This window comes from Vipera ursinii, assembly GCF_947247035.1.
Source record: "Vipera ursinii genome assembly, chromosome: 17".
Taxonomy (NCBI): Eukaryota; Metazoa; Chordata; class Lepidosauria; order Squamata; family Viperidae; genus Vipera; species Vipera ursinii.
This window is the reverse complement of record NC_139530.1, coordinates 1,045,216-1,069,283: the sequence shown is the minus strand read 5'-3', so window position 1 is coordinate 1,069,283 and position 24,068 is coordinate 1,045,216. Positions and strand designations below refer to the sequence as shown.

The 24,068-nt window shown below is 49.3% G+C and overlaps 3 protein-coding genes across 6 annotated transcripts; 1 reads left to right on the top strand and 2 right to left on the bottom strand.

The window, feature by feature from the left end:
- Positions 1-1,187: 1,187 nt before the first annotated feature.
- On the bottom strand, positions 1,188-11,650 carry LOC310648183 (uncharacterized protein). 2 transcript variants are annotated; one of them, XM_083375923.1, is made up of 13 exons: positions 11,449-11,627; positions 10,959-10,995; positions 9,286-9,373; positions 8,355-8,417; positions 6,986-7,115; positions 6,578-6,671; positions 5,586-5,664; positions 5,002-5,129; positions 4,546-4,608; positions 3,791-3,910; positions 3,505-3,602; positions 3,032-3,129; positions 1,188-2,393 (listed from the first exon to the last, which is right to left on the bottom strand). In XM_083375923.1, the coding sequence occupies exons 3-13, from the start codon at positions 9,332-9,334 to the stop codon at positions 2,239-2,241; spliced, it is 1,077 nt and encodes a 358-aa protein (XP_083232049.1). In that variant the 5' UTR covers positions 9,335-9,373; positions 10,959-10,995; positions 11,449-11,627; the 3' UTR covers positions 1,188-2,238. The 2 variants fall into 2 exon arrangements, with proteins under 2 accessions (XP_083232049.1, XP_083232048.1); XM_083375922.1 differs by lacking the exon at positions 10,959-10,995 and having other exon boundaries at positions 11,449-11,650.
- Positions 11,651-14,617: 2,967 nt separating this feature from the next.
- Positions 14,618-18,043, top strand: UTS2 (urotensin 2). 2 transcript variants are annotated; one of them, XM_083375931.1, is made up of 5 exons: positions 14,618-14,781; positions 14,874-15,212; positions 16,568-16,678; positions 16,903-16,946; positions 17,589-18,043. In XM_083375931.1, exons 2-5 carry the CDS (start codon positions 15,044-15,046, stop codon positions 17,703-17,705), a joined length of 441 nt encoding a protein of 146 aa, XP_083232057.1. In that variant the 5' UTR covers positions 14,618-14,781; positions 14,874-15,043; the 3' UTR covers positions 17,706-18,043. The 2 variants fall into 2 exon arrangements, with proteins under 2 accessions (XP_083232057.1, XP_083232058.1); XM_083375932.1 differs by having other exon boundaries at positions 14,624-15,212.
- On the bottom strand, positions 18,039-23,455 carry VAMP3 (vesicle associated membrane protein 3). Of its 2 annotated transcripts, XM_083375934.1 has the most exons (6): positions 23,288-23,343; positions 21,849-22,017; positions 21,670-21,745; positions 20,900-21,058; positions 20,304-20,355; positions 18,039-19,161 (listed from the first exon to the last, which is right to left on the bottom strand). In XM_083375934.1, coding segments are annotated over exons 2-6 (312 nt in total). In that variant the 5' UTR covers positions 21,851-22,017; positions 23,288-23,343; the 3' UTR covers positions 18,039-19,138. The 2 variants fall into 2 exon arrangements, with proteins under 2 accessions (XP_083232060.1, XP_083232059.1); XM_083375933.1 differs by lacking the exon at positions 21,849-22,017 and having other exon boundaries at positions 23,288-23,455.
- Positions 23,456-24,068: the final 613 nt, after the last annotated feature.

Sequence of the window (24,068 nt, the reverse complement as noted above, 5' to 3'; positions counted from 1 at the left end):
TAAACAGCTGAGAGCAATTGTGGTTTGATAGGACCTGGGAGAGGTAATCCAGTATTTTTTCCTCCCACCGAAATGACCTCCACGATGGGACGTACGCCTGGGGAGGGGATGGAGAAATGGCGCCCTGGGATTCAGTTTGCAAAACTGTCCTTCAGGCACAAAGTTTTGATTTTTGCTTTAAATTGTCCTCCGAGAAACAATTTTGCTGGACAACAGTGGACAAAAACGAAGGTGAGGCACGCTCAGTTTTGTGTTGTGTAACCCTCTCTTGGCTTTGATGCAGGTGGCTGAGCCCCATCTGTGGTTGTTTTTTTTAACACTTTGTGCTTTTATCTGGAGGGCAGCTCAACACCTCTGGAAGGAGAATCCACAACGAATACAAAAATACAGGGCTGTTCCTTAACTGGGGGGGACTGAGGGAGCATCCCCATTCTGCAAGATTAAAAACAGCCACAAACACATCGTGGAGAACACAAAGGAAGCGGGGACTTTAGATATATTAGGGGGCCAAGGCCAGGGGTGGGGGAGTATTTTGGATTTTAAAAATAAAAGACAGTCATTATATCTGATGACAGGTTCCAAGATCCCCCCTCCTCCTCCTCCTCCGTCTGCTTGGAAGCCCCCCCCCCTGCAAAAACACCGTTAATGCGTTTTCTTTCTTGGCGTTTTAGACTGCTTGGAATCGAGTTGCAGTTATGACTCCCAATTCTGAGAAAACCCACAGTGAAAACCTGACAGAAATCTCGAGTTCGGTTGCGGTCGTAAAGGCGAGGACTGCCTGTAGGGCTCCGCGGGCTGGCAAATAAGCGTCGATCTGCCCTGTGACTCTAGTTTTGAATTGACTCTTTGAATTGCCCGTCGCACGTTTTTAAGAAAGATCCTTTAGCAAGGTGTCCGTTTTTTTTTTTTTTTTTTAGTCAAAGACAATTTTGGTTTGAGGTACAATTTCGAGAAATGACTTTTTGCCGGCATTTCCCAGCTCCGTCTGTCTTGTTTTCAACGCTGGTCTTCTCAGAATTCGATCTTGTAATTGCAACTCGATTCCAAGCAGGCTGAAATTTCAAGAAAAATATGCATTAACGGAGTTTTTGCAAAGGGGGGGGCTTCCGAGCAGACGGAGGACGGGGGAGGGTCTTGAAACCTGTCAGCAGATATAATGACTCTTTTATTTTTAAAATCCAAAATACTCCGCCCCGCCCCCTTGGCCTTCCCCCCCCCCCGAATATATCTAAAGTACCCAGTTCCAACTCTGTTTGAGCAAGGGGGCTGGACTAGAAGACCTCCAAGGTCCCTTCCAGGTCTTATTCTGATTGATTGATTGCAAGACTGTTGTATTAGTCCATGAGTTGTAGGTTGGTACTTTCCCACATTTTTATGCGTTTGGTTCATTGTTTTAAATATTTATACCAATTTGCCACTGTTTTTTTTTTCCCTTTAGCTTGTGAACCCATCCCGAATCACTAAAATTGAGAAACAACAAGAAGAAACGACACAACAATCTGCTCCTTCAGTGCTGTCTTAATAGAAACCCATTGAATCAGCAACGTTTCCTCCCAAGTGAAATGCATCTACTGGCTGCTCTCCCAGTAAGCCCAGTACAGGCAGTCCTCAACTTACGACCACCAAAATTGAGCCTCAAATTTATGTTGTTAAGCGGGTTTGGCCCCACGTTACGACCTTTCTTGCCACAAGTGGTTAAGTTGTTAAATTACTAAGTGAATCTGGGTTCCCCCGTTGACGTTGCTTGTCAGACGGTCACAAAAAGGGATCGCCTGACCCCAGGTGACCCCTGTGACCGTCGTAAATAGGAGTCCATTTCCAAGCGTCCGAATTTTGACCCCGTGACCGCGGGGATGCTGCGACGGCCATTAACTGTGAAAAATGGTCCTAGGTCGCTTTTGTTTCAGCGCTGTTGTCAACGCTGAACGGTCGCTAAATGAACTGCCGTTAAGTCGAGGACTGCCTGTACTATTGATGTGAATCCCCAACGTGGGTTTGTTTCGGCGGCTGAGATTATAACCTCCCTCTTTGCAAAGTCCATTTTCGTATCGGAGACTCAGATATTGGTTTGTTTGTTTTTAACTGAAAGTGAGGAGTTAAGGTTGAAATAAGAGGAAGGAGATTGGAACTCGGCACACAGCCCCGTTGAGAGCTTAGGTGTAAATCTGGCAAATTGGAAAAAGTTGGGAGCGAAAGCTGGGCAGGGCCGCCGCAGAGAGGATGGAGGACAAGGGAGCCTCACTGCTGTCGGCAGCCTTCTTTTTTGTTGCCGGATTTTGGGCAGCCCGCCTTGTCTGGCTGTCGTTTGGTGGGGGAGACGAAGACAGGGGCTGCCACCCCCTGCGGGTAGTTGAAGGGACTGTCCATCTGGGCCAGGGGTGCTGGGCTGGGGGCTGCAGGGAGGGAAGAAAAGGGAAGGTTATAACTGCACGGGCATCTCTCCTTCCCCTAAGTGGAAAAGAAGATTATTCTTCTGGAAGTTATTTTCCAGGCAGGGATAGGCCTGATCTTGGTTCTGCTACGGAAGCCCTCTGTTAGAGGGTCTCCTCCTTGAGCAGGGGGTTGGACTAGATGACCTCTAAGGTCCCCTCCCAGCTCTCTTCTCTCCTTATCTCTCCTCTTCTCTCCTCTTCCCTTTCATTCTGCATTCTATTCCTATTCTATTCTATATTCTATTCCTTACTCAGAAACACAATACTCAGCGTGAGAGATCACCCTATGACAATCAGATGGGGGTTACCGTTTCACAGAGTTTTCTGAGAGGTGGAAACCCCACCCAAAAACCTAACTCTGGAATATCCTTTTTCATCTGAAGCGCAATCAGAGTGTGAATCGGAGACTCTGCTTCCTGGGTGCGTGCAGATCAAAACTCTGCCACATCCATGCACCAAAGCTACACTTTCACTTTTTTTGTGAACCAGCAAGAACTCCAGACAATCCCTAGCTATATTTATTTGGGAATCTAACTAACTTCAAGGGGAGTTGCTCTTAGATTAAAATATGAAAACGATGGTTCTTGTTCTGTTATTACCTTTGGAGCCCAGATCCGTCACATCGGAAGGCGTTCCCGTTTTAGTGGCTTGAAAAGTTGGATCCAAAACTTCAGCAATATTTCGGCAAAACTGTGGCCTAAGTAAAAAAAAACAACAACCAAGAATTATAAAGACCCTTTTTTAAAAAAAAAATATTCTCTAGTTGTTCAGTGACATTGCCTTCCAAGAATTGGATGCAACAACCAAAGCCCACCGCTTCGCGGTGCTTTACAGCCCTCTTTAAGCGGTTGACAGAGTCAGCATATTGTCCCCCCCAACAATCTGGGTCCTCATTTTACCGACCTCGGACGGACGGGAGGCTGAGTCAAGGCTGGAGCCAGTCAGGATCGAACTCCTGGCCGTGGGCAGAGTCAGCCTGCAATCCTGCGCTCTAACCACTGCGCCCTGACCTTCAACATTAATTTCACAACTGGGCGATTAAAGAAACTGGGCAATTGGACGCAACACTGACTTCTTCTCCACGGAGGCCGCTGTCATCATCACGTCTGTACTCTCCTGGGCCCGGATTCTCAGCAGGGGGGGACTCCTGCCACTAGGCCACACGTCCTTCTGGAAACCGGGCAAGAGAAAGGCTCACTAGGGAGGTTTTCAAAAAGGGACTGGACAGCCATTGGTCCGAAATGGTATAGGGCTTCCTGCCTGAGCAGGGGGGCTGGACTAGAAGACCTCCAAGGTCCCCGTTAAGGATAGCAGAGGTTGATGGAGCGTGTGCCCCACAAGGAGATGCAGCTTCTCACCTCTGGGCTGCAGTCGCCTTGTCCCTCGGGACGCCTGGGGGGCTGAGCCAGCTGCCTTTCGTGGCTTGGGGAGCCCCAGTGGGTCTGCAGTTCCTTGTCTTGCAGATAGCGTGCAATTTCCTAGCAGGAGAGAGAATTTATGGGACATTTCCCTGGGAAAAGCTGTCGGGAGGCAAAATTATTTAATTTTTTATAATTATTTGTTAAATTTCTCCACTGCCCATCTCATCTAAATGACCCCAGGTGGTTTGTTTTGGGTGAGCAAGGCAAGGAAAGGGCAACCAACGGCTCCTTCAAGAAGGGTTTAGAGAAAGTGGAAGGGTGTCCAGATGACCTCTTGGGGACCCCCTCAGCCTGGAGAGAAGAGAGCCGTGGGAGCCCTCTTCAAACACAGGGAAGGATGGTGAGTTTGTCTTGTCCCAAGGGTGCTTTTTTCAAGAGGCACCTGGACATTCTTGTTTTTCCTTGAAGAGGTTTTGCTTCTCCTCCAAGAAGCTTGTTCGGCTCTGACCCGATGGTGGGGAAGGGAAGGATTTATGCTCCTTGCAGACCGCTGGTCATTTGAATCCTTTCAGAGAGCCATTGAGGCCTTCTTCCTCTCAGCAGTTCCAAGAAGGCTCCACACCCATCTGCACCTCTCAGGTGGTCCTGAGGACACAGACAAACCTCCAGGTGGCCTCAACGGCTCTCTAAAAGGGTGCAAATGACCAGGATGAGTTCAGACAGAGACTTCAATCAACTTGACAGCTACTCACCTCATCCTGGGCTACTTGAGCTGCCCTATAGTCCTCGTCTTGCTCCTGGTTCCTCCTGGCTCTCTACAGAAGGAAGAAACCGTTGGGCCAGGGGTCCGGCGAGACGTCCCCCTCCCCAGCAAATTAGTCTTGATACAGCACAAATGAAGGGTCTACAACTCGACCAACTCATCTTGGCCAATTCATGGCCAACTCATCATGGCCAACTCGCCATGGCTGAGTTGTCCCGTGGCAGGCTGGCTGTGGCGAGTTGTCCCTTTCTGCAAATGACCCATCAAGAAGCCAGAACGGGGTCTCCCCAAGAGAGTTGTGGGGCCCAGGGCCACCCCTGTCTCCCCTTCCTTTTTCTGCTCCTCTTGGCAGGAGATGGTCCTGAATTTAAGACGTTGCTTCCTGTTTGAGTTTTTAAGCTTGCCCTGGCGTCGCTCCCTGATGGGGGCAGGGGTGGACACTCACGATGCGCGTCTGCTGCTGCTCTTCCTCCTCCTGTAACTTCTGGGCCAGCTCCTTGTCTTCCTGGAACTGCTGCTGGATCTGGAGTTCCAGTCTGGCCATCTCCCAATGTAGGGGATCAGAGGTGCCATCTGAACGCGTAAGCAAAAGGGGAATGAAGAAAATTGGAGAGGAACAGAGATGGGTGGGGCCTTGGAGAGCTTTTAGTTCAGCCCCTAAACCAGGGGTGTCAAACTGCTGGCCCGCGGGCCGGAGCGTCACGGAGAAACCGCGCCCATCTCATTTTCGGCAATGGGAAAAAGTTCTGAGACGTCGCGTGACGTCACGTGGCATCGCGAGTTTGACATGCCTTCCCTAAACCGTTTCAGACAAACGGCTGTCCGGTCTCTTCTTAAAAGCCTCCACGGATGAACCACCCCAATCTTTGGAGGCAACTCCTGTCCCACTGGTTAACTGTTCCACCTGACTTCCAGATGTGTTACCTCCCACACAGGGCACGATGGGACGTGCTGCCCAACACAACTACAACTAGAAGACGCCGGCCTTCAGGACGGATGTGTGTCCTCTCCGCACCTAGGCCAACTTACCTCTCGCCCCACGTGAAGGCCTTGGTTTTGGCTGACCCCTCTCGTCCTTCTCCCGGTTGTGAAACCGCTTGACCTTCTCCTGGGTGGGAGAGAAAAAGTCGCGTGAGACGGCATCCTCGTGACCGCTGGAGCCCGGCTCTCTTCCCAAGGGGAGAACGAGAATTATTAGAATAAGAATGGGAATGAGAGTTAGAGCAAGACACACCAATATTTATCTGAAAATGAGCTGATCCTCCGTTGCAAATGAAAAAAAGGAAGAGAACCACGGGACAGTGTCATGGCACAGGGTGTAAGCTATGGGAGATATCTGGGTTGGGGGTCTACCACTCGGGGGCAGCAGGGGCAAAAGAAGGCGAGGCCATCACTCCAACAATGGCGGTCATAAGTAGAGGACTACGTGTAAGCGAGCTCAGAGGAACGTGCAAGCTACATCTTCGGGTCAGGCTTCTTCAGGGCCTGCCCAAAGCCTTCTGTGCTCCAGCTGGGACCTCCACCCAAGGAGGATTCGATTCAGATGCCGGCCGAATATTCAAGGACAAGGCAGCATTTCTCTGCTCGTGGGGGAGATGCTCAGGTTGGGGGGGGGGTCCCTGGGAGAGAAGGATGAATGCCGGCAATTGTTCCCAGTGTATTTTCTTTCTCCGGCGCTCCTGTCGGTGTGCGCCAGAACGGCTCCCGAGGGGGCGACTGCGTGCGTTCGCTCCCCACCCTCGTTACGACTGACCAAATCTTGGACGAGGAAAAGCAACATGAAGTCATGTCATTCTGGCATTTCGCTCCTCACTCATCCGGAACCCGACTCAATAGGCCGGATCGGGACGAGAGTATCTGGATCGGTCCAAAAGGAGCAACGGCGCGTGGGAGAGTCTGACTCCTGCAACTAAGGATCGAACGAAGGAGGCTCAGCTTATTACGCGGCGCAGCAACCGGGCACAAGCTGGTGAGTGCAAACAAGTCTGAAAACCAGCAGCAATTTCTAGCTGGCAGCCTACCTGGTCTTTTGCCTTCTTCTGATGATGACCTTTTCCTGATCTGCTTTGAAGATCTTTCTGGACAGCCCGGGAATTTTCGGGATCTCCCTCTTGGCTACATGTTGACAGAGGAAGAGGCAGTTAGAAGATCAATTCTGGCTTTGTTGAATAGCGGAGTTGGAAGGGACCTTTGAGGTCTTCTAGTCCAACCCCAAGGTCAAGCAGGAGACGCTAGACCATTTCAATCAATCAGAATAGAGTTGGAAGGGACCTTGGAGGTCTTCGTCTTCAACCCCCTGCTCAAGGAGGGGACCCTCGACCATTTCAGCCCAACGGCTGTTCAATCTCTTCCCTTGGGTCTACTCACACCCACACCTACGCAAGCACACCATCCTGGAACCAGCCTTCTGAATCCGAGAGGACCTTTACCTTTCCTTTGGCTGCCTGCCGTCCTGAAGCTTCTGGGCTTCCATCTCCTGGTCCTGAAGCCTCTTGGCCATGCGGAGGTCGTTCTGGACCAGCTGGTTCTTCTGGATATTGGACGCATAATGCAGTTCGACTGAAGGGAGAGAAGGAAGCCTCAGAGTAAGTCCAGAAGAAAAGCCAGCCACCCCCACCCCCTCTTTGTGTGTGTGTGGGGTGTTTCTGGACCGCAAAGTCTTGCTGGTCCTCCTCAGAAGAGGGCAGGTCGACCGAAGCCCTTGAGATCAAAGCTTCTCCAGATTCCTGGTTCAAAAGTGGGGGAAGCGAAGACCTTGGCCAAGAGCGGCTCCATCCTTCTCTCAGCCAAGAAGCCTCCTCCTTGCCCTGAACTTCATCAATCCCCAGACAGACAGTCAGGGAGGGGGGGCCTCAGAACTTGGACAGCTTCGCACACTGTCATTGAAAGGCCTTTGACGTCACAGAATGAGTCACGAGCGTGAGCCACGACGAGGGTGGGTGCCATCGTTGCCTCCGGGCGACGAAGAAGGACAAGTCTCGCCACCGGCTGCCAACTTTGAGGACTCAAAATGCCACTTCATCTGAGCCTTGTAAACCTGTCGGCACGCCAGATGCCCTGAAGCCGTCGACTCCATCTCGGTAATGGAAAACGGGGATGGTGCCAGAGACGCACATTCCCCCCCCTCAACACACACACAACCCGCTTCCAGAAAACCATTTATCTGTTGCTGATTGATGCAGCCCAGACGGGCACAAAAGACATGGAGGCAGGTGTCGCTAAGCACTGGAGGGACACACACTCACAATTGTCACTGAGGGACAATTGAAGCATGCAATTTGATTATTTGAAATACAGGCAGTCCTCGACTTATCCCGCTTCATTTAGTGACTGTTGGAAGTTTGCCAAGGCATGGGAAAAAAGGCCACTGCAGTATCCCCTGGGCTGTGGGATCAAAATTCAGACTTGGCTCGTATTTATGGCGCTTTTGCAATGATGCCTGTTTGCAACATTCTGACCAACAGGGAAGCCACTTCACAGCCCTGTTGCTGACTTAACAACCGCCGGGATTTGCTTAAGGACCTCATAAAATGGGGCAAGTTTCCCTTAACAACCGTCTCGCTTAGTGACAAATACTTTGGGCTCAACTGTGATCGTAACTCGAGAACTACCTGTAGTTAAAAAAATGATTTTGATTTTTGTCCTTCACATGTCACCTTGTCCTTCCTTCTGTTCCACTATTTTTTCGATATTAGTGTAAACTCTTGCCCCACGGCGAGCTGGTTGTTGCAGGCCCCACTCACAACTTCAGAGAAACACACACACACACACACACACACACCAAATTCCCGTCCTTACTCTCTTGTTCTTGCAGACAGTAGGCCAACGCGCTGTCTTCCAGGACGGCGAAATCTCGGCACACTGCAGGAGGGGAAAAAAACGCAAAGGGGTTTCATTGTTTGTTGACTTTTTCAGGCGGTGTGTAGCACAGCCCGGCTTTAAAGGAAAGGGCGTTGCGTGGTTTTGTTTCCATTTGAATGGAAAGGAAAAACAGATTTAAAGTTATAAAAACAAGCGTCACCTCCCTTTCAGGAAGAATCTGTGAGCTGCTGGATCTCCTCTAGTCTCACCAGTTGCTAGTGTACACACACACACCACACACAAACTGGCCACTGTTCCTCCATCCTCCATCATAAACGGGTAAACCCAGATCGGTAGATTCCTAATATACCACAAGGGATTCCAAAATTATGTGGAAGTGATCCCATTTCTTTCTTTCTTTTCGCGGTTCCCCCCCCCCTGTACCTCAACCCTCCTTTTATCAAGAGTATTAAGTACCCCTTTAAAAAGCCCTAGTAAGACCACACCTCGAATACTGCAGCCAGTTTTGGTCACCATATCACAAAAAAGATGTTGAGAGTTTGGGAAAAATTCAGAGAAGAGCAACTAAGACGATCCAAGGCCTGGAGACCAAAACATACGAAGAACGGCTGCGGGATTTGGGTTTGGCTAGTCTAAAGAACAGAATAAATAGGGGAGACAGGATAGCAGCCTTCCAGTATTTGAGGGGCTGCCACAAAGAAGAAGAAGGGGTCAAACTATTCTCGAAAGCTCCAGAGGGAAGGACGAGAAACAACGGTTGGAAACTGGTCAAGGAGAGAAGCAACCTGGAATTAAGGAGAAACTTCCTGACAGTGAGGACAATCAACCAGCGGAACAGCTCACTAGTTAAAAAAAAGAAAGAAATTGGGAGGAAGACTTTGAACCTTCAATTCCTTTCATATTTTACCTTCCTGGACTCGAGGCAGACAGGAACTGTCAATCTGAATTTGGGTCATTGTGTTATTTTCCTAGGGTCACAATTCTCCAAAGGGAATCTGGAGAAAGAGATGCCAAATTAACAATGATGTTCAAGAGCCTTTAAAACTGCACCTTTTCTTTCTCCGCCCCCGCCCCCCCCCCGCGTATTTCCCATTTTCTTTTTCATTAGGGACGCGGTGGCTCAGTGGGTTAGGACGCTGAGCTTGTCGATCAGAAGGTCGGCAGTTTGGCGGGTCGAATCCCGAGTGCCGCGTAGCAGAGTGAGCGCCTGTTACTCGTCCCAGCTTCTGCCAACCTAGCAGTTCGAAAGCACGTAAAAATGCAAGTAGAAAAATAGGGACCACTCCGGTGGGAAGGTAACAGCGTTCCGTGCGCCCTTTGGCGTCTAGTCATGCCGGCCACATGACCACGGAGACGTCCTCGGACAAGCGCTGGCTCTTCGGCTTTGAAACGGAGATGAGCACCGGCCCCTAAAGTCGGAAACGACTAGCACACATGTGCCGGGGAACCTTTACCTTTACCTTTTTTTTTTCCTCCCCCTATTTTTTATTCCTATTCTTCTTTGCCTTTTATATATGAAATAAATAAATAAAAACTGCAAAAGTGATTCCTTTCTACGGATTGCTCAGGATCCAAAGGGTTTCTGGTTTTAAATCCCTCCCAATAATGCGTCCTTCAAAACGAACTTCAAAAAAAAAAAAGGGGGGGGGGAGGGAATACAGGCAATCCTGGAATTAACGACCATAATGGACCCCCCCCCTTAAAAAAAAATTCTGTTGTTAGGTGAGACATCTGCTAAGTCAGTTTTGCCCCATTATACAGCCTTCCTTGCCAGAGTTGCTAAGCGAATCGCCACAGTTGATGAGTTAGTAATTCGGTTGTTAAGTGAATCTGGCTTGTGAGAAGGTCGCAGAAAGGGGGGGGGTCGCCTGACCCTGGGACGCTGCGACGGTCGTAAACATGAACCGATTGCCAAATATATGAATTCATCCGGTTCATTTAGCGACCGTTCGAAGTTACAGCGGCAGTGAAAAACGTGACTGACCGTTTTTCACGCTTAACCACCGTCGCAGCCTCCCCAAGGTCACGTGAGCAAAATTCAGACGCTTGGCAGCCAGTTCACATTTATGACGGTCGCAGCGTTCCCCGGGTCGTAAAGCGAGGACCTGCCCATATTAAAGGAACTCAGGTCTTGTTCCTTCAACCAAACAAAGCCTCTTTTTCCCCCCCTCCCTTCCCCTTTCAGGTGAATGAAAATCTGCATTTTCTACAAAGCAGAATTTGAATGAAGGAAAAAGGCTATGAAATCTAACCGGAAGGATGAATGAACGCAAGTTTTGGGGTGAGGATAGTGCATTTTCTGTTAACTGAGATAAGGAGCTATTTCTTGCCACTGGGGCTGGGGGTGGGGGTGGGGCTTTTACCGCCTTATTCCTCCCCACCATACATAGGAAGCCTCAGACCTGCAGGATTTGGGTATGGCTAGCCGAGCAGAAAAGGACCTTCCAGTATTGGGGGGGCTGCCCCAAAGAAGAGGGGGGGGGTCCACCTGTCCTCCAAAGCTCCAGAAGGCAGGACAAGAAGCAGTTCTGATGGATTGATGGACTGAATTTGGGGAAAATCCAGCTTGACAACCCTCACCTTGACTAAATGTCCTTTGGGGGGCTTTTCTCAGAGGCTAGGAAAGGACAGATCGGTCCATGAGAAGGGGCTGCCGCCTTTGTGACCCCCTCCCCATCTTCTCTCCCCCTCGGGCTTCTTCCATCCCTGCCTTGCAGCCTTTCCTCCAGGAAAGGAGGGAGGGAGGGGGGGCGACACCCTGCCCACTGAGACCAGGGGAGGGGAGAGGATGATGGGGACACAGAGAAAGACAAACCCCCCCCCCGCCCCGAGAAGAAGGGAGGAAAACTGCCGGTGTCTCCGCGGGTCTTTTTTGCGGGTGGGGTGGGGTGGGGGGGTGCTGCTTGAGAAGAAGAGGCGTTGCAAGGGGCCTGGGGAGGGGGACATGGGGGTCTCAGGGGGCATCCGCGGCTGAGCTCCCCCCCCCGAGAAAGGGGTCTCCGAGGACGCAGCGGGGGAAAGAAGGGCGTCCGCGGGACCCCCTTCTACGCGGGGACCCCCGCAGCCTTACCTGGCGAGGCGGCTCCCGGGCGCAGGCTCGCCCTCTCCCGCCTCCCCAGGGCTCAGCAGCAGCTCCGCAGATCGCCGCCTTGCACCCCCTCCCCAACCCCGGCCGCGCAAAGCCTCCAAAGCGGCCCGGAGATGCGGCGGCGGCGGGGAGGCAGCGGGCCAGCTGGAGAGTCGGGGGACGAGGACCGGGAAAGGGGGGGGGGTCGCAGGGGAGGGAGGGAGGCAGCAGCCCCGCCAGACTCCTCCTCCTCCTCCTCCTCCTCCTGCTGCGCCGCAGGGCTCCTCCCTCCTGCGCGCCTCTTGCGCGCCGCCGGCCGGCCAGGTGCGCGCAGGCACCTTCCTCCCTTGGCCAGGCCGGGAAGGGCTCCGAGGGGCTCCGCTGGGCAGGGGTCGGGTGGTCGGGCGAGGCAGCTGCACCGCCCGCGGCCCCTGCGCAATTGCGCGCCCGCCGCTAGGAAGCCCCCAGCTCATTTGCGCCCTCCCGGCCAAAAGCGCTTTGGGAATCCGGAGCCGACTGCGGTGTGGAAGGCAAGCGCAAGTGATACAGGTCGTCCTCGACTTACAAGGGTTCATTGCCTGACCTTGGACTATTTCAATCAATCAATCAATGGAAGGGACCTTGGAGGTCCTCTAGTCCAACCCCCTGCTCCAGCAGGAGCCGCCTAGGCCATTTCAACCAGCCAACCGATCCATCAATCAGGATAGAGCATCACCGCAGGGCCGGCCGTGAGTTGGGAGATTTACTGAGAGCAATCAAGGGGTCCCCAGAGCCTGCCTTGCCTTGACCACCTGGGTCATAACAAGGGCCAACTGTGCAGAAGAATCTGGACCTGCCTTCCCTTTTCCCCCCAGGCGGATTCCTCCGGCCTCTGCAGTTTGTTGAAGGAGAAAACTTTTGCACTGAACAATGAGGTCATGCAATCTGCTGACCTAATTACTTTGCGCAGGAGAAAATGAAATGTATTGTGTGAGTCACCCCAGGGATAGGAGGAGTGAGACTTGGGTGGGGAAGAGACCGTCAAGCCATTACAGAAAGCTGCATGCTTCGTCCTGTTGTCGTTTGGCACGGTCATTTGCATTTAAATACATTTGCATAGGCCGGGTTCTGATGTTCAGATAGGTGATAGAGCAAAAAGACAAAGCCTTCCTCCGTAGACTTCAAAACCCGGAAAGCAGCCTGGTTCAGCTAATTCAATCAGTGCTGGAAGGGACCTTGGCGGTCATCTAGCCCAACCCCCTCTCAAGCAGGAGACCCTAGACCATTTCAGACAAGTGGCTGTCCAGTCTCTTCATAAAAACCTCCGGTGTTGGAGCATTCACAACTTCTGGTGGCAAGCTGTTCCACTGGTTAATTGTCCTCACTGTCAGGAATTTTCTCCTTAATTCCAGGTTGCTTCTCTCCTTGGTTAGTTTCCATCCGTTGCTTCTCGTCCTGTCCTCTGGTGCTTTGAAGAATAAATTGACCCCCTCCTCTTTCTGGCAGCCCCTCAGATACTGGAATAACTGCTATCCTGTCACCCCTAGTCTTTTTTTTCCTCTAGACTGGCCATACCCAAATCCTGCAGCCGTTCTTCATATCAGTGGCTTCCAGAATCAAATTTAGATGTTCAATTAAAATAACAAATCAAGTGGTTGCAGTTTGTGGGAGCCCAACTGGATTGTCCACGAAAAGCTTTTCAAAAATTGGAGCAGGCGAAAAATCAGAATCAGTATTTCAGTCTGTGGGCTCCAGAGGAGAAATACAGAACTTAAGAGAAGTTTAAAAAAAGAAAAGTTGGAGAAGCAACAGGTAACTTTTGAAGTCAAAAAGCTTCAGAGTCTGTTGGGTTGCAGCAGTTCCTGGGATGAAAAACTCCAGAAAAACGTTGACGCCCTTCGCATCATCCATGATTGAAAATATAAATGCCAGCTGTTGTAACAAAAAGCCATTTCTATTCCTGGACAAAATGTGTGAACTTTTTTGGCAGGTGGAATAAAACCCTGGGGGATAACTCCGTTTTTATATGAAGAAAGCCGAAGATAATTTTAGAAAGCAGACCAGCATCAATACGTTTTTGGGGGGAACCGTGAGTGAGTCTAATTATATCACTTTAAGGACAATTTCCTCTCAGAACTTAGTATTTGCTGTTTCTATTCCCTACAATAAAGCTCAGCAGGACCAAACAGCTTTCCCACCCAAAGTCTTGGCATTGCCTTGTAGCTTAAAGGTGCCAACTGATGCTTGGAGTCTTAGCTTGAAGAATAGGATAGGATAGGATAGGATAGGATAGGATAGGATAGGATAAGAGAATAGGAATAGAATAGAATAGAATAGGAATAGAATAGAATAGGAATAGAATAGAATAGAATACATAGGATAGGATAGAAATAAAGAACAGAATAGAATAGAATTAAAGAATAGAATATAATAGAATAGAATAGAAATAGAAATAGAAGCTACTGCATCCCTCCATCCCTCCATCCATCTGTCTGTTATCTAATCTCAAGAGTTTGGAAGGGGCCTTGGAGGTCTTCTAGTCCAGCCCGCTGCTCTAGCAGGAGACCCTATACTATTTCAGACAAAGCGTTGTCCAATCTCTTCTTAAAAACCTCCAGTGTTGGAGCGCACACAACCTCTGGTGGCAGGTTGTTCCACTGGTTAATTGTCCTCGCTGTCAGGAAGTTCCTCCTTAGTTCCAGGTTGCCTCTCTCCTTGATTAGTTCCCATCCGTTTCTTGTCCTGTCTCCAGGTGCTTTGGAGAAGAGCTTGACTCCCTCTTCTTTGGGGCAGCCCCTGAGATACTGGAAGACTGTTCTCATGTCCCCCCTAGACCTTCTCTTCCTTAAACTAGACATCCCCAATTCCAGCAACCCATTCTCCATGTTTTCGCCTCCAGAGCGAAGGCTGTGCCTCTTGTTCTCCTTGGCCTCTTCTACAATGCTCCAGATGTGAGCAGGCTTCGTGGGTCAGCAAAAGCTGGCATCTGTGCGGCATCTGTCCTCTTTGATACCATGTCCCACCATCCCTTCTACCTGGTGACCTTCAGGTTCAGGGTCCAGTTTAGAAGGCCAGTCAACCAGGACTTGTACGCAGCCCGTTAGACGTAATCCCGACTTTTTCCTTACGGAGACAAGAACGGAGAACTGGGATGGCTGTTTAATTCCCTGCTCATCTTACTCTCTTGGCACAGGTGCCTCCCACACAACAGGGCATCTCCTCCATCCATCTCCCAGCCCATATCGGTTGGATGACTTGCGTCAAGCTTGCCCAGCTTCATAAATCAGCCATTTCGATGCGCTGGCCATTTCGAATGACGTCCGATGTTTTCATTAGCTCGTGATTAATCACCCAAAGGTACTCTCTGATTTTTATGCCCGATTTATAAACTTTTTTTTTTTTTTGGACTCACTCTCTCCCCACCCTCCTCCCCTCGCTTTGTCCATCAGGCAAGGAAACAATTTATGATCTATGAAGTGACTTTGAAGGATGACCTCAGTGCCCAAGATGTGTTTGTGTTTCTTGTCAACGGACAATACGTTTGTTGGAGAATTTTCGGGCGGGGCGGAGACCACGGACGTGATGAGGTCACAGGTGGACTGCAGCATATAAGCCCAAGATGGGGAAACCTCTGGAGATACGCAACAGCCAGCAAGGAACTCCACACACCAAAGATTGGGTGCAAACAATGGGGAAGCCGGGCTGGTTCTGCCTCTTGCTCTTCAGCCTCTTTGGCCAGCTGTGGGCCGTTCCCTGGACCAGCGAGGAGCTTTCTGCTTGGGCCCCAGGTAAGAAGAGATTTTATTCTTTGGATTCGCCCGGCACTTAGTGATATGGCATTGTAGAAGAAAAAGATGCATGTCGTGGTAGCTGTTGCATCTGGAAAGCCAGAAAGCCCCAAACGATGTTTGTTTGGCCAAATCAGCCAAACCAGAAAAGGAATGGGTGGAAGACTATTTTGAGAAATTCTGGTTGCAAAACTGATTAACCAGTGGAACGACTTGCCTCCAGAAGTCGTGAATGCTCCAACACTGGAGGCTTTTAAGAGGAGACTAGACAGCCACTTGTCTGAAATGGTATAGGTTTTCCTGCTTGAGCAGGGGTCGGGCTGGAAGACCTCCGAGGTCCCTTCCCGCTCTATTCTGATTAATCTTAATTAAGCTGGCAGTGTTTTCCTTTCTAACGGAAAGGATTCCCAAGGTTGCAACTGCAACGCAACATGGTTGGAAACACAAGATGTTACGAAGCAAAACGTGGAACTGAACAGGGTTAGTTTTTTTATGGCGGTTTTGCTTTTCCACAAGCTTCGGCTAAAATGTCATTAGAATAAGTGCTTGTGAGATGCTTCTGGCGCGGTGTTTCCGCCCTGAAATATGAAGATGACCACGTGCCCATGGCGGAATAGGGTCTTTAGTGCTATAAGGCAACAGTCACCTCGCCTACGTTTGGAGCTCAAGCTGTTTAATGGGGAACTGGCGGCCCCCTCAATTAACAAAATTAAAAATAAATAAGGTGATGGATGCTGCCTGCTTGCGTTCCCCGGGATAGCCACTCCCTCTGATGAAGGGGAGGTTAGGTTAGATCCACATCTGAATCATGCTTGTCCAATCTTTTCTTGGAAAATCTCCAGTGATGGAACACCGGTTCTGCTGATTAATGGTTCTGAATCTCAGGCCATTCCCCTTTAGTTCTGCAGGAAGGAAGGAAGGAAGGAAGGAAGGAAGGAAGGAAGGAAGGAAGGAAGGAAGGAAGGAAGGAAGGAAGGAAGGAAGGGAGGGAGGGAGGGAGGGATGGAGGGAGGGAGGGAGGGAATACAGAGCAACGGAGTTGGAAGGGACCTTGGAGCTCATCTAGTCCAACCCCCTGCTTAAGCATTTCAGATCAATGGTTATCCAGATCTCCAGTCATGGAGCATTCACAGCTTCTGGAGTGAAGCCGTTCCACTGCTTAATGGTCATCAATGTCAGGAAATTTCTCCTGAATTTTAAGCTGCTTCTCTCTTGAGCAAACTTCCACCCATCGTTTCCTACCTTAAGGAAATTTAGAGGAAAGAGGTCTAGATGTCAGAGGAAAAGTTTACGATTCAGAGCCCTCAGGCATTTCAGAGGGGAGACACGTTTCTAACCTTGTTCTCAATCTGTAGTCAACAATGAAGAGGCCAAGCTAAGCCTGGATCCTTTGGCTAGCAGATCCTTCCAGCAAACCTTGACTAGGATACTAGGAGCACAGACAGAGGACAGTCCAAGCAAAGCGGGTAAGACGTAAAGCTGCATTTCCCCCCCCTTCAATAATCGTGCCATCTCAGCCCACGGTATTTGAGGGGTCCTAAGACTTCACGCCATTGTATAAGCCTCCGCTTATACAACCAAGGATTGTGTTAGCTTTTTTGGCTGCCGCCGCACACGGCTGGCTCGTGTTTACGTGTGATCGTCCACTAGGATGACCCAAATATTCGGAAAATCTTTCTTTTCGTTGCAGATCTTGGTCCCCCCCGCTTCAGTCCCAGGGAATCTGTTAAAGAGGTAAGAAGGGAGGGTGAATGGAGAGAAATTAGATCTGAAATGGTGTTTTTATCATATTGTGCCTCTGGAGATTTCCACTTCTTAGTGAAAGACCTAGTCAAGAGAATTGACGATAATTTGAATGGTGGAGAGTTAGCAAAGCGAGATTCCCAACATCTGATTATTTTCTTGGGAAAATTGCTCTTCTCCCATGGAGAAAAGTTCAAAACAGAATTTTCTTCCTGCTCTCAAGAAACTAACTCCTTCCATTATAGGAGAAGATTTCAGCTTTGTAGGACCATCATTTTAATGGCTCGGAACTCACAAGCCATTTCTACAAGCAGTCCTTACCAAAGTTTCAGAGTTACAACGCAGGTAGTCCTCCTCTTACAACAGTTCATTTAATGACCATCCGAAGTTACGACAGTACTGAAAAAAGTGACTTACCACCATTTTTCACACTTACGACCGTTGCCGTAACCCCATGGTCAGGTGATTTACATTCAGACGTTCGGCAACTGGTTCTTATTTACGACGGTTGCAGCGTCCCGGGATATGCGATCCCCTTAACAAACATGGACAGAAAAGATCAAAATCCCCTTAACAAATTTTTCACATAACAAGAGGACTACCTGTTTTGATTCTTTTTTTTTTCACTTTTAGGCACCGGTTGGAAGCTTCTCCCGGAACATGCTGTTAAGACGCTTATGGGAATCTGCCAGGAAGCAGTACAAGGAACGTAGGAATCTCTCCCAATGCTTTTGGAAATATTGTGTGTGACCGGCTGGGATCCCACTTGCTTCCAGCTGCCCTTCCTCCCTCGCCCAATAATTTATGATGTGATCAAGCCATAGACTAGATTCCTGCATATCGTTTCTGGAAACGCACACGTCATGAAAATAAAGGCATACTGAGGATGGCCGAAACTCCTATGTAACTTGCATGGGATTTAATAAATCTGTTAGAAATTCTGTATATAGCCCTATAGAAGACCTCCAAGGTCCCTCCACTGATATTTTTTCCCAGCCTTTCCCAGTTTGTTTACCTTTGTCTTTTTTTATATATGACTCCTGAGAAGACAACTGGGACACAAAAGTTGCAAAACGCCAAGAGGATTGACAAACGCTCTTTATTAAAGCTACAATAAAAGTTCAGCTGCTTGATCCACCGGATTGTTGAAAACGTTTCTGCCTGGCAGATAATGAAGATTCTGTGTTAGTAGTAGAAAGACACATTCAAGTTCGGTTAAGTGAGGAATTGGTAAGAAGAATTACAATAATAAGTACATTTCCTAGGTAGGAAAAGCTTATTTTCAGTGTTTCAAAACCACAGCGTTTTTTTAACCTGCACAAAAGTATTCAAAAAAAAATAATCAAAAATATAAGCAAGATTTCCTAGGCCAGTTGAAAAATAATCCGATGAGACAGCTTGAATACTTCATGGGATTAACTGTTGGTGTTTGTGCTTATTTGGGGTGCTAACCTGAGAGGAGTAAGACAAATATAAGAAATGAAAAGTAGAAGAGCCACAGAGAGACTTGACCCATAAAAAAGCCTTATTGGAAAGTGGGGGTCTAAAAAACAGAATTGGCAATGCAGAACAACTGTTGCAAAAAGTCAGAATTCTTCTGAAAAGCCAATGTGATTTTTATTTTTGCTTGCATTTGTGCAACAGGCAGTTCGATTCAGGCCCAAACAGGGCACGAAGTTGTAATAAGAGACACTCAACTAGGTTTGCATCCAAAAGGCTTCTAGGTTTACCATGTTTATTTTAAGTCCACCAAGTGTGCAACTCTTTGCAAGAGACTTAAAATCAGCTTAAAAAGAGTAGTGTTTTGCTCGTTGTGGCCCGTTCCCCTTAATTAATTGCTGTGATTTAACAAAGGCACCGTGGTTCTCTATGTCACAATTGTGGGTAAAAAAATAAATTATTAATTGTAGGAAAAGCAGAAATATAAAGCGATCTCACTTCCTAATGGTCTAACCAGGAGAGGAATAATATTGATTTATCCAAGAAATGACAATTTTTGCCACATGATGAAAAAGGAGGTTTTCTCCTACAGCTTGCAGTCTTATCCTCTCAAACTATATAAAGAGTTATAAACATAGCAGTCCAGAATAAATGATTTGTGCACCCATACAAAAAGTTTGGCAACAGAGCAGGCTGGATGGAAGTGTTTTGCGTGTTGAACACAATTTTTACGTTCTGCTGGGTCACCCGCCGTACACACTCCAAACTGCAAAGAGGAAATAAAAAAAAGAAAAAAACAGATTATCAAAAACAGCAGGACACGATCGTTTTTTAAAATTATTCATTTAATTTAATAAGTAGAAAATGTATTACTTCTTGAACTATAAACAGGGATAATAGAGGAGTGGCGAATATTCTGGAAATGTATACGCTGATAGAGTAGAAGAGATGGTTTTGGTTTTTTTCAAAAAAAATGTTCTTTTGCAAATATTATTTTTTTAAAATGTTTTGCTTCCTGAAAAACTTTTGGGGATTATGGATAGATTCTTTAAAAGCGTTTTTCTCTGGCCCGGCTAATAAATCTTTGAACCGCTTTGTCACGATGGATCTGATCCGTGACTCAGCCAAAACGCCTTCCTTAATGTTGGCATCACTTATTCTGCCTCAAATCCCAAAAACTTTACTCTTCCTGATTCGTCAGTTTTATGCACATTTTCATCAGTCTGAATTTTAGATGAAGTGAAAGACGTTGACTCCCGTTTCCCTTTGGTGCAGCAGAATAAGGTAATAGCATCAAACTTCAACTTTTTATTTTTAAATGACAATATAATCTAGCATTTCTGTGTGTTATCTTTTAACGTTGGCAACTTCGAGGCAGGTGGATTTCAATTTCAATTAAATTCCCAAGCAAGCATGCTGACTGGGGAATTCTGGGAGAGCAACGTGTCTGGAAGTTGCCAAGGTTGACAAACACGCGTGACTCTGAGCAACTCACAATAGACACAAATGTATAAAACCCACAGCAGGGGGGGGAAAAAAGTACGAAGCTCCAATCGTCAGCCAACGTAAGGCTGGCATTCATAATAAATAATAATAAACACAGAAGACAGCTGCAAATATCTTTTCAGCTACTGGAAACTGGCTGGAGACAGTAATTAGGGAAAAGCTATCCTGGTTTCAAGAAATACAGGAAGTCCTCGTTTAGTGACAAAATTGGGACAAGCAGTTTAAGTGAAGCCGTTTATGACCTTAGCTCAGCTCTCCTTTGCCATAAATGCGAGGACTTGTTCACTCAAGTCCTTTTTCACCACTCTTGTAACGCCAAACAGTTGCTATACAGGGCAGTCACTAAACGAGGACTAGCTGTACTTCCGGCCAGGGGCTTCATGCCCATTTAAGATAACTTACCAATGATAATTATGAGGATCACAACCACCACAGTGACCAGTATGGCCCACATCTGTAAAACAAACAAAACAAAACACGATTTATGGGTGGGAGATTTTTTTTAATCGTCACTGATCATTTTAAAAGGGCGGGGGGGGGGGAGAAGAACAATAGAAAAGAGATTTATAAGCATTGTAAGAATAAATACCCTTTTTTTCCAGAGTGGTTGATTTTCTATGTACTTAAAACATCTCACGTCCCTTTAAGCTATCACGTTCAAAATCAGCCTGGCTGTGTAAATATTAATACTCAGCAGAGAAAAAAATTACGCTAAAGCAAAACAGCCTTTCTTCAAATAAGAAAACTATATCTGTATAGAATAGAATAACAGACTTGGAAGGGACCTTGGAGGTCTTCTAGTCCAACCCTCTGCTCAGCCAGAAAACCTTATTCTATTCTATATTCTCTTCTCTTCTTTACAGGGAAAAAAATCCCCTTTTCTTCATCTCTAAATAGCAGAGTCCGAAAATTCACAAAATGGACGGTCTCAGCTAGACCAAGATCCAAATTGTCACCTTCTAACCAACCTGGTCCCCCAAACCCAGAAGAGTTCTTACCTTGCAGTTCTTCCACCAATATTTTCTTTTGAGTTTGGCCGCGTTCGTCTCAAATTGAGCGGCCCCCGCTTGCAAGGCGTCAGCACGATCGTCCAGCTCAGACAGCTTCTGATCCCTCTCCAAAACCTTGTCCACGTTGACCCTCATGATATCCACCACCTAGAACAAAAGGTTTGGAACGTAAGAGTCACAGGGCTGGAAGGGACCCTGGAGGCCTTCCAGACCAACCCGACCTCCTCCTCCCCCACTCAAGGAGGGGCATGGTGTTGGCTTTTCTGAAAAAACTAGCCATACTTTGCCCTAAGGAAAGAAACGATGGAGGGAAACATCAAGGAGAGAAGCAACCTGGAAGTAAAGAGAAACTTCATGACACTGAGGACTTACTATCAACCGATGGGCCCTTCAAGAAGGTCCTCAACTGGTTGAGTCCTTCAACCGACGGGCCCTTCAAGAAGGTCCTCAACTGGTTGAGTCCTTCAACCGACGGGCCCTTCAAGAAGGTCCTCAACTGGTTGAGTCCTTCAACCGATGGGCCCTTCAAGAAGGTCCTCAACTGGTTGAGTCCTTCAACCGACGGGCCCTTCAAGAAGGTCCTCAACTGGTTGAGTCCTTCAACCGATGGGCCCTTCAAGAAGGTCCTCAACTGGTTGAGTCCTTCAAACGATGGGCCCTTCAAGAAGATCCTCAACCGATTGTCACAGCAAGGTGCTGCAGCTTCACCCACTGAGCCCACCCACCCTCCTGGTTCTGAACAGCCTGGCCATACATACTTCATCAACTTGGTTCTGCGTCTGCTGAAGACGTCGGTTGCTGCCCGAGGCAGCGCCTGGTACGGAATCCCCAGACCTGCACAAAAAGACAAGCCAGGTTATTGCCAGACAGCCATTTACAAATCCCAGGGAGTTCATCTGGGTTACCGATATCCATTCATGCCCCAATATCGACCTACATGGGAGACTCAAATTCTAGGATTGCTTCCCGCTTCTATGTCAGCAATAAAATGAAGCCTCAGTCACCGTCCAGCTGAACGGTGGCCCAGTCAACTCTTCAATATCTTCATCAATTACTCAGATGAGGGAATAGGAGGGAAACCCATCAGATTTGCAGCGGACACTAAGCTGCTGGTAACATGGACATAAGTTACTTTTTTCCCCCCTGTGCTGTTGTAATTTTGAATGGTCATTAAAAAAACAGCTGTAAGTCAAGGACTACCTTTATAAGGTCTCCTGCTTGAGCAGGGGCTGGACTGGAAGACCTCCAAGGTCCCTTCTAGCTCCGATTGATTGATTGACTGATTGAAATGGTTTAGGGTCTCCTGCTTGTGCAGGGGCTGGACTAGAAGACCTCCAAGGTCCCTTCTAGCTCTGAGTGATTGATTGATTGACTGACTGATTGATCTAGGATTTCCTGCTTGCGCAGGGGCTGGACTGGAAGACCTCCAAGGTCCCTTCTAGCTCCGATTGATTGATTGACTGATTGACTGATTGAAATGGTTTAGGGTCTCCTGCTTGTGCAGGGGCTGGAGTAGAAGACCTCCAAGGTCCCTTCTAGCTCTGATTGATTGATTGACTGATTGACTGATTGATTGATCTAGGATCTCCTGCTTGAGCAGGGGGTTGGACTAGAAGACCTCCAAAGTTCCTTCCACCTTATTGCTGGAAACGGCCTAGTGCGCATGTCTACCTGCCGGCCCGCGGGCCGTTTGCGTCACGCTGAAACCGCGCCCACCTCGCTTCCGGCCCGGGGGGGGAGGGTCACCTGAGGCCTGGCAGGTGAGCCGCAGCCTCCCTTTCCCTCCCCACCGGAAGCCCAATCCCAGCCTGCAGCTAACCTGCTGGGCCAGGTGAGACCTCCGCGAGGAGAGGCCAACCGAGCCGGAGGGAAAGGCAGCCCGGGGCTACGCCCGGCGAGCCCCCTCCCCAAAGCGGCCGAGGGAGGGCCCCGAAACACGGAGTGGCTCGGAGCTCCGCCCGTCCCGGAAACGGGCCTCGCCCCGGGGCTTCTTTTGCAACCCGTGGCGAACCCAGCCCTTTTTTTGGGGAGGGGGGGAGCGCCGCCAAGTTTGCGAGAGATCCGGAGTCTTTGCGAATCTTTGCTCCGCGGTGAAAGTCGAGGAAACTGGCCCAAAGTCTCCGCTCCGTCCCGGCCAGTTTCCTCCCCGCCCGCCCGCCCAGCAGACTCGGCCTCTCCTCCGGCCCCGGGCCTCTCGCCTGCCCCCCCTGCCCGCCCGGGCTCCCCTTCTGCCCCGGGACCCCCGAGAGGGGCGGGCGGCCGAGCGAAGCGGCGGGCGCCCGGTTGCAAATGCGGCGTCCCGACTTCCCGCAACTTCCCCGCTCCTGCCGCCCCCCCCGGCCCGAAAGCAGCCCCCAGACCCCCGGAGGGACTCACATCTCGGCGGCGCCCGCTCTCCGCGCACAGCCAGGCGGAGGAGGAGGAGGAGGAGGAGGAGGAGGAGAAGTCGCAGTTGCGGGGACTTTTGCACCCGGGCGCCGAGGAGGGTCCGGGGCGGGCCGTGCAAACCCCTCCCCGGAGGGCGGGCCGGTCCTCGGCCGGCGGGAGGGGGGGGGAAGTTTGCGGAATCGCCTGCAAAGGGAGTTTCCCCCGAAGGAAAAGTTTCAGGGTCCCTTTCGGAAAAAGCGGAGCAGGCAAACCGAATCGGAAGCCCTGCCGCTAGGAGTAGGGAAGGAGGCAACAGGCGGTCCCGAGGGTAAGGGTAGGAGTAAGCTACTCCTCGATTTGTGACCACAACAGTGGAGCCCAATATTTATGACGGTTGCAGGGTCCCGGGCTCATGCGATTACCCACCCCCCCTTTTGCGACCAGCAAAGTCCAAAGGGATTCCCTTCTTCAACAGCCGTGGGATTAATTGAAGATTAATTAATTAATTCGTTAAGTGAGCATTGCCCCCTTTTAGCGGCTTTCTTGCCGTTCAGCGAATCACTCTGCAGTGGATACGTTAAGCAGCAGGGTCGCTAAAAGGAACGCGGCTTCCCCGCTGGACTCTGCTGGACAGAAGGTCACGAAAAGGGATCACGTGAGCTGCGCCCGTCATAAATATGAGCAGCTCTTGACAAGCGTCTGAATTTTCATCCCGTGATCTTGGGTTTCCCCTGGCGGTGTGCAATACTTCCTGCATCCACCAGAGGGCTTTCCTATATAGGAAATTGCC